The sequence below is a fragment of the Procambarus clarkii genome, chromosome 73 (assembly GCF_040958095.1).
Source record: "Procambarus clarkii isolate CNS0578487 chromosome 73, FALCON_Pclarkii_2.0, whole genome shotgun sequence".
Classification (NCBI taxonomy): Eukaryota; Metazoa; Arthropoda; class Malacostraca; order Decapoda; family Cambaridae; genus Procambarus; species Procambarus clarkii.
In genome coordinates, this window is record NC_091222.1 from 12,002,632 (window position 1) to 12,016,262 (window position 13,631).

The 13,631-nt window shown below is 41.9% G+C and overlaps 1 protein-coding gene across 1 annotated transcript in view; it reads right to left on the bottom strand.

Annotated features, from left to right (window-relative positions):
- Positions 1 to 2,670: 2,670 nt before the first annotated feature.
- LOC123774147 (glutamate receptor 3-like) overlaps positions 2,671 to 13,631 on the bottom strand; it is a 13,832-nt gene continuing 2,871 nt past the window's right edge. Inside the window, exons 2-6 of the mRNA XM_045768276.2 lie at positions 12,142 to 12,359; positions 11,597 to 11,780; positions 11,319 to 11,450; positions 2,910 to 3,079; positions 2,671 to 2,793 (exon numbers count right to left, since the gene is read on the bottom strand). Of these exons, the coding sequence (XP_045624232.2) occupies positions 2,671 to 2,793; positions 2,910 to 3,079; positions 11,319 to 11,450; positions 11,597 to 11,780; positions 12,142 to 12,359 (827 nt within the window). The remainder of the gene's footprint in view (positions 2,794 to 2,909; positions 3,080 to 11,318; positions 11,451 to 11,596; positions 11,781 to 12,141; positions 12,360 to 13,631) is intronic.

The following is a 13,631-nucleotide window of genomic DNA, read 5'->3' on the forward strand; positions in this document are numbered from 1 at the left end:
AGGCGCCAGGTCTACAACCATCTTCTCAGACCACAACCCTCTCCGCTTCCTACATCAAGCCCAATTCACCAACCAGCGTCTTCTACAATGGGCTTTGTATTTACAAGATTTCAACCTGGAGATCCTCTATATCAAGGGTTCTGACAACACCATAGCCGATGCCCTCTCCAGAGTTTATGAAGTAGAAGCGACTCCATCTATTACTCCACCACATAACGACGTACTTCTTCCAGAACCGCAGGCTTCGGGGGAGAGTTGTGACGATAATCTCCTTCAAGAGATTGAGCCTGCTCTTCCCTCCAAAAGACGTCGATATAAACATCTATATAAAACTACTATGGAAGAAAAATCCAACAACGACAACACCAGCAAGGTTTGCCAGAGCGCAAAACGTATGCAGCCAGGAACACCTGCTCCACCTCAAACCGCCAAACTACTTGTCTTGTCGCCGGCTCCTCGCTGATTGGCTGCTAGTTTAGCTGCAACTGCACTCCACCCACCATACTACTTGATGTCTGGGGCCGCCACGACCTCAGTCTTCAGAATATTCAGTGCTTTCATAAGGTTAACACGTCTTCTTGGTAGACTAAGCTGTGGCTTACGTGTACTAAGAGAAGTGATAGCTTGAAGCCAATATTCCGGCACCTATTTCCTTGTTTCACACTTGTTATTTGTTCATTTGTCTTAACGTAACTTTTCACTTTGTCGTTCGATTATTCTTATTATTTTGATTGATTTTATTATACGAATTTGTATGTCCATTTTTATTCATGCTTTGCTTTCTTTAACGTAATTAAAATTTCATGGTTAAAATTTACTTGTGTTTTGTGTGTCTTCTCCTTACCTTACCACAGACGAAGTTCCAGATTTTCTATTTTTTTTTCTATATGTGACGAGGCCATACCCCTAGCTTTTGAACAGCCGAACACCAACGCGTTACCATCACAATATATATATACATATATATATATATATATATATATATATATATATATATATATATATATATATATATATATATATATTTATATATATATATATATATATATATATATATTCATATATATATATATATATATTAATATATATATATATATATATATATATATATATATATATATATATATATATATATATATATATATATATATATATATATATATATATATATATATATATAGACGGGTACCACCACTGGTGCAATTATAGGGACCCACAGCCTCAGAGAAGGGAACACAGAGCATTCAGGGAAAAACTTGCCATTTAACTCTGTATATGTAAGAGTGTTCGCTTCTCCTACCACCCCCCTTTTTTTATGGTGTACACCTTATTATGCAAGGTTATACAGTTACATATCTGATTTTATACAAAAAATTAACATTATGAGGACACAAAAAAAAGTTGTGTCTATATATAATATATATAAATATATATATATATATATATATATATATATATATATATATATATATATATATATATATATATATATTTATATATATATATATATATATATATATATATATATATATATATGTATATATATATATATATATATATATATATATATATATATATATATATATATATATATATATATATATATATATATATATGTCATACCTAGTAGCCAGAACGCACTTCTGGCCCGATTTGCCTAATAAGCCAAGTTTTCCTGAATTAATATATTTTCTCTAATTTTTTTCTTATGAAATGATAAAGCTACCCATTTCATTATGTATGAGGTCAATTTTTTTTTATTGGAGTTATAATTAACGTAGACATATGACCGAACCTAACCAACCCTACCTAACCTAACCTGTCTTTGTACGTTAGGTTAGGTTAGGTAGCCGAAAAAGTTAGGTTAGGTTAGGTTAGGTAGGATAGGTTGTCGAAAAACAATTAATTCATGAAAACTTGGCTTATTAGGCAAATTGGGCCTTGCATAGTAGGCTGAGAAGTGCATTCTGGCTACTAGGTACGACATATATATATATATATATATATATATATATATATATATATATATATATATATATATATATATATATATATATATATATATGTATATATATATATATATATATATATGTCGTACCTAGTAGCCAGAACGCACTTCTCAGCCTACTATGCAAGGCCCGATTTGCCTAATAAGCCAAGTTTTCATGAATTAATTGTTTTTCGACTACCTAACCTACCTAACCTAACCTAACCTAACTTTCTCTGCTACCTAACCTAACCTAACCTATAAAGATAGGTTAGGTTAGGTTAGGTAGGGTTGGTTAGGTTCGGTCGTATATCTACGTAAATTTTAACTCCAATAAAAAAAAATTGACCTCATACATAATGAAATGGGTAGCTTTATCATTTCATAAGAAAAAAATTAGAGAAAATATATTAATTCATGAAAACTTGGCTTATTAGGCAAATCGGGCCTTGCAAAGTCTTGACCTTTTCAAACAAAGTCTTGACCTTTTCAAACAAAAGCTGTAATTAAAAAAAATACATATATAAAAGATTTTTCTACTTTTTAAGTGAAAGACTTTTCTCATGAAAACATATCTCCATTTAGAACTAAGATTTTGCAATGTAAAGAACATTCCTTTTTTACATGAAATCTTCATTATTCAGAGGTCGAACATTTCAAAGATTATACCCTGCATGAAGGATTTAAGCCACAGTGTTGCCATTCACTGATGAACTCAGCAGCTGAGGAATTGTATTGATGAGTATCTCAAGAAAAAGTACAATCAGACTAACAAGCAATCCTCCATAAAGAACCACGAAAATGCCCTGAAATTGAGAACAGTTTTTAATTAGCAGAAATCAGTGTTGAACGTCATCTCTTATATAATTTTATGTTAAAATACTGACATAATGTGATGGATTTCCTTCTCACAAATTCTTACCCATAAGTTGGTTATTGACAAGGATGTGCTGATGGTTATCTTTGTAGGAGGACTGAGGCAAGCTGTAAAGTTTGGAATTACAGAATATTCTAAGTAATTGGACACTCCAGATTCCGTCAGCTCCAGGACCCTAAAATGAGAGAAATAATTATCAGAAAATCCTAAACCTTCTGTTATGAGAAAAATATTTACAAGCCATTACATATAGCATTTGTTAGCCAGTGTACACGCACACACACACACACACACACACACACACACACACACACACACACACACACACACACACACACACACACACACACACACACACACACACACACACACACACACACACACACACACACACACACACACACACATACACACACACACATACACACACACACACACACACACACACACACACACACACACACACACACACACACACACACACACACACACACACACACATTTCTGAAAAGCAACATTTGCAGAAATGCTAAAAAAAAATAACTGAAGTAATGTCCACAATGATGGAGGTGGCCACAAAAGCAGCCACCTCATAGGAAGTAGCATACTCTACTAGCAAGCTGCTGGAAAGAAAAACATCAGTGGTAGCTGTGGGTATTAAAGAGCAGGAAGGTTAAAATAGGACAGAGTGGAATGATAAGGACAACGCGGCAGTGAATGAAATACTGAAGGCACTAGAGATGGAAGGGGCTGAGCATAGAATTGAGAAGGTTTTCAGGCTAGGTTGGTACAACAAAGACCGAGACTGTGTGTTAAAGATAGTGTTTGCAAATGAGAACACAAAGGAGATGATTCTAACAAGGAATAGCCACCTGCAATATGTGGGAGAATTAAAAAATGTATTCTGTCCAGAGGGACATGACGAGGGAGGAGAGAGCCATGGCGGCAGAAGCAAGGAAAAGGTGCAGGGCGAAAGGAGAAAACCAGGGAATCACAGCTCCCAACACAACATCCCCAGCGGTGAGAGGGGAACCCACAACCAGCTACCCAATAACACCAGAGGGGAGGGTAACCCCACCACCCTCCTCTGCATAGAAAACCCCCCCTACCCTATACCCTCCCTGCCCCCACTCAAAAGCTCAGCCAAATCTACCTCCCCCCACACCCCATTCCCACCCTGCTACCCCTCTCCACCTTCCGCCATGTCCCCTTTCCCAACCTTTTCCTTCCTGTCCTCCCTCCCCTTTCATCTCATACTCTCCCTGTGCCCCCCCCCCTTCACTTGACCCCCCTGCTCCTCACCCCAGTATCCTCTGAGACCCTGTTATCCACCTCACAAATACTCACACCCATGGAACAGCTTCCCTCACTAGAACACTCACCAAGAGGGGATTTGAGAAGGGATAGAAGAAAGTGAGCCTCAAGACAATGTACACAAACATAGAGGGAATTACAAATAAAGCAAATGAACTTGGGGGAATGGGTACTAGAAGAAAACCCAGACATAACAGCACTCACAGAAACAAAGCTAACAAAAACCATAACAAATGTAGTGTTCCCACAGGACTATTATGTTATGAGGAAAGAGAGAGAAGGAAGAGGCGGTGGTGGTGTATCTCTGCTGGTAAGAAAAGGCTGGGATTTAGAGGAGATGGTTATTCAGGGCTGTGAAGGTTTCAGTGACTACATAATAGGGGTACCATAACAACTGGAGGACAAAAAATTATAGTCGTAGTCATATATAATCCACCAACAAATGACAGAATACCCAGTCAGGAATATGATAGAAACAACATGGCCACCATTAACATAATAGAGAGAGCAGCTTTTGTTGCTAGCAGGAATGGATCTGGACTACTAATCATGGGAGACTTCAACCACGGGAAGATAGATTAGGAGAACAGAGATCTGCATGGAGGACCAGAAACATGGAGAGCTAAGCTGTTGGACGTGGCAACAAAATACTTTCTAAGCCAGCACATCAAGGAACAAACAAGAATGAGAGGAGAAGATGAACCAGCCATGCTCGATCTGATATTTACCCTAAATGAGTGGGATATAAGGGAAGTTAAGATGAAAGCACCCTTGGGAATGAGTGACCACAGTGTATTGAACTTTGAGTATTGGAAGAGCTAGAAATTATCTCCCCCCAAAAAAGAACTAGGAAACAAAAGGCTGGCATACCGAAAGGGGGAACTCTGGGGCGATGAGAAGTTTCCTAAGGGAAATTCCTTAGGACACAGACCTCAGAGATAAGTCTGTACAAGATATGATGGACTATGTCACCCAAAAGTGTCAGGAGGCAGTAAACAGGTTCATCCCGGCCCAAAGGCAAAAATCCGAGAAGCAAAAGAAGAATCCATGGTATAATAGGGTATATATGGAAGCAAAGGGACTGAACAAAAGGGCCTGGAGGAACTTTCAGAATAACAGAACACCAGAAAGCAGAGATAGATACCAGAGAACCAGGAGTGAGTATGTTAGGGTGAGAAGAGAAGCAAAGAAAAATTATGAAAATGATATAGCAAACAAAGCCAAGACCGAACCAAAGCTTTTCCACAGTCACATTAAGAGGAAAACAACAGAGACAGAACAGGTAATGAAACTTAGGACAGGCGAGGACAGGTATACAGAGAGTGACGAAGAGGTGTGTGAAGAAGTCAACAAGAGGTTCCAGGAGGTCTTCACAATAGAACAAGGTGAGGTCACTGTGCTAGGAGAAAGGGAAGTAAACTAGGCGGCTTGGAAGGGTTCGAAATTACGAGAGAGAAGATCAAGAAATACCTGCTGGATCTGGATGTTAGAAAGGCTGTTGGTCCAGATGGGATTTCACCATGGGTACTGAAAGAGTGTGCAGAGGCACTTTGCTTGCCACTCTCCATAGTGTACAGTAGGTCACTGGAGACCTACCAGAAATATGGAAGACTGTGAATGTGGTCCCAATATACAAAAGGGGCGACAGACAAGAGGCACTGAACTACAGGCCAGTGTCCTTGACTTGTATACCATGCAAGGTGATGGAGAAGATCGTGAGAAAAAACCTAGTAACACATCTGGAGAGAAGGGACTTCGTGACAAATCGCCAACATGGGTTCAGGGAGGGTAAATTTTGCCTGACGGGCTTAATAGAATTCTACGACCAGGTGACAAAGATTAAGCAAGAAAGAGAAGGCTGACCGGACTGCATTTTCTTGGATTGTCGGAAAGCCTTTGACACAGTACCATATAAGAGGCTGGTACATAAGCTGGAGAGACAGGCAGGTGTAGCTGGTAAGGTGCTCCAGTGGATAAGGGAGTACCTAAGCAATAGGAAGCAGAGAGCTACGGTGCGGGGTGAGACTTCAGATTGGCATGAAGTCACGAGTGGAGTCCCACGGGGCTCTGTACTCGGCCCTATCTTGTTTCTGATATATGTAAATGATCTCCCGGAGGGTATAGATTCATTTCTCTCAATGTTTGCCGACGATGCCAAAATTATGAGAAGGATTAAGACAGAGGAGGACTGCTTGAGGGTTTAAGAAGACCTAGACAAGCTGAAGGAATGGTCGAACAAATAGTTGTTAGATTTTAATCCAAGCAAATGCAATGTAATGAAGATAGGCGTAGGGAGCAGGAGGCCAGATACTAGGTATCTTCTGGGAGATGAAATTCTTCAAGAGTTAGAGAGATAAAAAGACTTGGGGGTTGACATCACGCCAGACCTGTCCCCTGCAGCCCATATCAAGCAGATAACATCAGCGGCATATGCCCGGCTGGCCAACATAAAAACAGCATTCAGAAACTTGTGTAAGAAATCATTCCGAACTTTGTATACCACATATGTCAGGCCAATCCTGGAGTATGCAGCACCAGCATGGATTCCATATCTAGTCAAGGATAAGACCAAACTGGAAAAGGTGCAAAGGTTTGCCACCAGATTAGTACCCGAACTGAGAGGTATGAGCTACGAGGAGAGACTACGGGAATTAAACTTCACTTCGCAGGAAGACAGAAGAGTTAGCGGGGACATGATCACCACATTCAAGATTCTCAAGGGAATTAATAGGGTAGATAAAGACAAGCTGTTTAACACAAGGGGCACACGCACTAGGGGACGCATGGGGAAACTGAGTGCCCAAATGAGCCACAGAGATATTAGAAAGAACTTTTTTAGTGTCAGAGTGGTTGACAAATGGAATGCATTAGGAAGTGATGTGGTGAAGGCTGACTTCATACACAGTTTCAGGTGTAGATATGATAAAGCCCAATAGGCTCAGGAACCTGTACACCTGTTGATTGACGGTTGAGAGGCGGGACCAAAGAGCCAGAGCTCAACCCCCTAAGCACAATTAGGTGAATACAAATATACAAATAGGTGAGTACACACACACACACACACACACACACACACACACACACACACACACACACACACACACGCGCACACACACACACACACATAAAGGTTTTCAGGTTGGGCTGGTACAACAAGGACAGAAACCGACTTGTAAAGGTGGTGTTTACAAACGAAACCACGAAGGAGGATATTCTCGAAAGGAAGAGTCGACTGCAGCATGTGGAGGGATACAAGAAAGTATTCCTGCAGAGGGACAGGACGAAGGAGGAGAGAGCCAGGGCAGCAGAAGCAAGGAGGAAGTGCAGGGAGGGAGAAGCAAACCAGGAAATCACAGCCACCAACACAACAGTCCTAGAGACAAGAGGCGAACCCAAATCCAGCATCCTAGCAACACCAGAGGGGAGGGCAACCCAACCACCCCCTCTGCATAGAAACCCTCCCTTCCCCTCACCCTACCTGCCGCCACCCAACCCTCCCTCCCCCCCACCCCATTCTTACCCTGTCATCCCTTCCCCATTCCCATCATGTCCCCCCTCCCACCTTTCCCCCCCTGTCCCCCTCCCCCTTCATCCCATACCCTCCCTATCCCTCCTCCCCCCTCACACCGTATCCTCCATATCCCCCCTATCTCCTTAACCCACACCCTACCTGTCCCCCCTTCCATGAAACCCCCACCCCTCACCCCAAACTCCCCTGAAACCCTGCAAACCACCTCACAGATCATCTCACCCACCGAAAGGTTCCCACACCAGCAGAATGCTCGCCAAGAAAGGGACAAGAAAATGAACTGAAGAAAGTGAGCTTCAAGGCAATGTACACTAACATAGATGGAATTACAAATAAAACAAGTGAACTCGGAGAATGGGCACTAGAAGAAAGTCCAGACATAATAGCACTCACAGAAACATAGCTAACAAACACCATAACAAACGCAGTGTTTCCACAGGGCTACTATGTAGTGAGGAAAGAGAGAGAAAGGAGAGGAGGTGGTGTAGCTTTGCTACTATGAGAAGGTTGGAGTTTCGAAGAGATGGTAATTCAGAACTGTGAAGGTTTCAGTGACTACATATCAGGCACCATAGCAACTGGAGGACAGAAAATTATAGTAGTAGTCATATATAACCCCCCACCGAATGTCAGAAGACCCAGACAGGAATATGATAGAAAAATCTTGGCCACCATCAATATAATAGAGAGAGCAGCTTCTGTGGCTAGCAGGAACGGATCCAAGATTCTAATCATGGGAGACTTCAATCATGGGAAGATAGATTGGGGGAACAGAGACCCACATGGAGGCCCAGACACGTGGAGAGCTAAGCTGCTGGATGTGGCAACAAGAAACTTTCTAAGTCAACACATCAAGGGACCGACAAGAACGAGGGGAGGGGATGAACCAGCCTTGCTTGATCTGATATTTACCCTAAATGAGTCGGATATAAGGGAAGTTAAGTTGGAAGCCCCCTTGGGAATGAGTGATCATAGTGTATTGAGCTTTGAGTACCTGGTTGAGCTAGGAATTGTCACCCCCAAAAAAGAACTGAGAAACAAAGGGCTGGCGTACCGAAAGGGAAACTATGAGGAGATGAATAAGTTTCTATGGGATATACATTGGGACACAGAACTCGGAACCAAGTCTGTACAAGACATGATGGACTATGTCACCCAAAAATGTCAGGAGGCTGTAAGCAGGTTTGTCCCAGCCCAACAGGAAAAAACAGAGAAGCAAAGGAAGAATCCGTGGTTTAATAGGGAATGTATGAAAGCAAAGGAGCTGAACAAAAGGGCATGGAGGAACTTCCGTAATAACAGAACACCAGAAAGTAGAGAGAGATACCAGAGAACCAGGAACGAGTATGTTAGTGTGAGAAAAGCAGCTGAGAAAAGGTATGAAAATAATATAGCTAATAAAGCCAAGACCGAACCAAAGCTACTACACAGTCACACCAGGAGGAAGACAACAGTGAAGGAACAGGTGATGAAACATAGGGTGGTCGAGGACAGGTACACAGACAATGACAAAGAGGTGTGTGAAGAACTCAACAAAAGGTTCCAGGAGGTCTTTACAATAGAACAGGGAGAAGTCACGGCACTAGGAGAGGTGGCAGCAAACCAGGTGACTTTGGAAAGGTTCGAAATTACAAGAGATGAGATCAAGAAGCACCTATTGGAGCTGGATGTGAGAAAAGCTGTTGGGCCGGATGGAATCTCACCATGGGTATTGAAAGAGTGTGCAGGAGCACTTTGTTTGCCACTCTCCATAGTGTATAGTAGGTCACTGGAAACGGGAGACCTACCAGAAATATGGAAGACTGCTAATGTAGTACCAATATTTAAAAAGGGTGACATACAAGAGGCACTGAACTACAGGCCAGTGTCCTTAACCAGTATACCATGCAAGGTGATGGAGAAGATTGTGAGAAAAAACCTAGTAACACATTTGGAGAGAAGAGACTTCGTGACAACCCATCAACATGGGTTCAGGGAGGGTAAATCTTGCCTTACAGGCTTGATAGAATTCTATGATCAGGTGACAAAGATTAAGCAAGAAAGAGAAGGATGGGCGGACTGCATTTTTTTGGACTGTCGGAAAGCCTTTGACACAGTACCCCATAAAAGGTTGATGCATAAGCTGGAGAAACTGGCAGGAGTAACTGGTAGGGCGCTCCAGTGGATAAGGGAGTACCTAAACAATAGGAAGCAGAGAGTTATAGTGAGGGGTGAGACCTCAGAATGGCGTGAAGTCACCAGTGGAGTCCCACAGGGCTCTGTCCTTGGACCTATCCTGTTTCTGATATACGTAAATGATCTCCCAGAGGGTATAGACTCATTCCTCTCAATGTTTGCTCACGACGCCAAAATTATGAGAAGGATTAAGACAGAGGAGGACAGCTTGAGGCTTCAAGAAGACCTGGACAAGCTGCAGGAATGGTCGAACAAATGGATGTTAGAGTTTAACCCAAGCAAATGTAATGCAATGAAGATAGGGGTAAGAAGCAGGAGACCTGATACAAGGTATCACTTGGGAGATGAAATACTTCAAGAGTCAGAGAGAGAGAGAAAGACCTGGGGGTTGATATCACGCCAGACCTGTCCCCTGAAGCTCATATCAAGAGGATAACATCAGCAGCATATGCCAGGTTGGCTAACATAAGAACGGCCTTTAGAAACTTGTGTAAGGAATCTTTCAGAACATTATATACCACATATGTCAGACCAATCCTGGAGTATGCGGCTCCAGCATGGAGTCCATATCTAGTCAAGCATAAGACTAAACTGGAAAAGGTTCAAAGGTTTGCCACCAGACTAGTACCCGAGCTGAGAGGTATGAGCTACGAGGAGAGACTACGGGAATTGAACCTCACTTCGTTGGAAGACAGAAGAGTTAGGGAGGACATGATCATCACATTCAAGATTCTCAAGGGAATCGACAGGGTTGATAAAGACAGGCTATTTAACACAAGGGGCACACGCACTAGGGGACACAGGTGGAAACTGAGTGCCCAAATGAGCCACAGAGATATTAGAAAGAACTTTTTTAGTGTCAGAGTGGTTGACAAATGGAATGCATTAGGAAGTGATGTGGTGGAGGCTGACTCCAAACACTGTTTCAAGTGTAGATATGATAGAGCCCAATAGGCTCAGGAACCTGTACACCTGTTGATTGACGGTTGAGAGGCGGGACCAAAGAGCCAGAGCTCAACCCCCGCAAACACAACTAGGTGAGTACAACTAGGTGAGTACACACACACACACACACACACACACACACACACACACACACACACACACACACACACACACACACACACACACACATACGCACGCACACACACATGGGGCCAGTGTCTGAGTGGACAGCGCATGATATTTGTAATCCATGGGTTCGGATTCGATCCCAGGCGGTGGCAAAAAACAAATGGGTAGAGTTTCTTTCAACCTGATGCCTCTGGTACCTAGCAGTAAATAGGTAACTGGGTGTTAGACAGGTGTTACAGGCTATTTCATGGGTGTGTGTGTGTATGAAAAAAATCAGTTGATTGATTGTCAGTTAAGAGGCGGGCCGAAAGAGTAGAGTTCAACACCCGCAAGCACCACTACGTGAATACACACACACATACTTAGGAAGATTAAAGGAACCCTATTTTGATACTTGTCATTAAAAGCACTTAGAAGAGGACTGTCTTTAGGAACCATCATGCCGCTCATACTGGGGTTGAACCTTTCCTTTAAGATGTAAAACTCGCACCGTCCTGTGTGAAAACAGAATCCATTTAAAGATGTGAATCACATTACCAATACCAAAAAAAAACTTTATCATTATATTATAATAAAAAATTTCAGAGCTGTAAAAATTAAATATTTGTGTTGTAGTGCCGTGTCTCTCCATTGTATCAACCTGATTTAGAGAACTCTTGACTGAGGAGAGTGTATAAGATAATCTCGAAGAAGAGGATCACGCGGCTTGCTCGCTTGACTAGCGTGGCCTCATTCTTGCTGGATATCTGGTTGACAGAGACGCGCATCACCCGCCCCTTCTCCTCCAGGGCTGCCAGCTCCCGGGTTAAACCATAACCCCGCGCCTAGAAAACATGTATCCAAGTAATAAATATGAATTAAGAGAAATAAAAGTTGGCATAATATAGAGATATTTATATTTTCTTCTGAAGAAATTATAAATTTTGGCGTAGGTTTTTGTGATGGTTATGAATACTAACAAAAGTTGATAAAAAGAAAACAACAGATTTCACAAACTCTCAAATGAGCCCTTTAGTCAATGACATCAACAATGGTAATAACAGAAACTGTTCATAGAATTAATGCTCTTGTAAGTAGTGATCCGTGTACATGTAGCTTCCCTAATGAAGGGAAGCTAAACATTATAAATATGATTATGTAGGAATTCATTTGGCTGGTGCGGTCGAGCAGCGATCACACGCTTACCCGTATGTACTGCTCAGTGGAGGAGTGCTGCTGCCATACCAGGATGGCCGACGGGTCGTCCAGAAACTCTCGAATAGTTGGGTAAGGCTTGGGTATGTACCTGACTGCCAGGTAGGACATGAGGTTACCGCTGTAGCTGCGGGAGAGTAGCAGGTTCACCAGGAGCCACACTCCCCACAACACTCGCTCCCACCACCACATCGTCGCCTCAGAGAAGTCTGACGAAAGAAATAATTTTTGATTAAACATAATTACCTTTGTCTTAATAAATTGACTTTATTTTGCCTTGAAATAATATAGAACATTGTTGCCCTTGTGTTTCCTACAGGAGGAATTTTCTCAACGATCGTTACAGCAGATGGCTGTAATAAACTCATAAGAAAATGTTAGAGTTTGATTTATTTTGATATCCAACAGAGCCTTCCTAGACTGCCTGTTAAGAAGAGATTAGGTTCATAGTGCGGCTAACTTCCCACCCACGCCACCATGAATGCATTTCCCTGTCTCTATATTCAAAATAATGAAATGAAACTTATATGCCTTTTTCTAATAATCTATAACTCTATAGATTTTAAAGAATATTTAATTTAAAAAAATTACTAAGTGTGTTTTATGGGATGGGAGTGGGTGTGAATGCATAGATGGAGGTAAATTTTTTTGTCATCAAGCCACATCCAGATGACAACCCATCTCCAAAAATTTTAGAACTTACTAGATTGGGTACTCAGCCGTGCCCGGGACGACCCCATACCCAGTCCTCTCCCATACACCCTTCAATGTCTCCCCAACCCCATCTCCAGCCCCCACACACCTTCCCATTTCTCCCCCTTCAAACAACTTTCCCTGTTTCTCCTCATCACTGTAAAAGTCATCACTATAACTTTCTCAATACAAAGTCTTCATCACTGTAAGCATCCTCCCCCTCTTTCATCTCCTCTTTCTCACATTGTTTCTATCTCCACTCATAAATTCTCTCTATATCTCCCTATCCATGCAAACATTTTCAGTACACAATATTTATATCATTATAATGAACAGATTTAACCAGAACCCAAATCTGCTGTCTAAAAATTTGATTTGCATGTAAATATCTGAATAAAATTGGAACGAATGCTGAACTCTACTTTTGGTGAAACATTTCATATCCACCAACTTGGTGAAGAGGCCCACTAAGTGCGGGCGAAGAGGCCAGACCCGACCACTTTTTTTATCTTCCAAAATTGTGAGTCACTATGTAGAGTTGTGTGAGCCAACCCGCAAACGTCTGCCTTCCAGTCTTGAACAAACAAACAGGCAGACTCTCTTTTATAGAGATATAGGTTACCCGGCAGTGCACGGGACAGTCTTTCTGTCTGTCTGTCTGTCTGTATGTCTCTCTCTCTCCCTCCCTCCCTCTCTTCTTCACTCTACATCCCTCCCTTCCTTTCTTCATCCATCCTCCTATTCTCCCTAGCATTCTACCTCCCTCCCATTGTTCCTTTCTCTTTCTC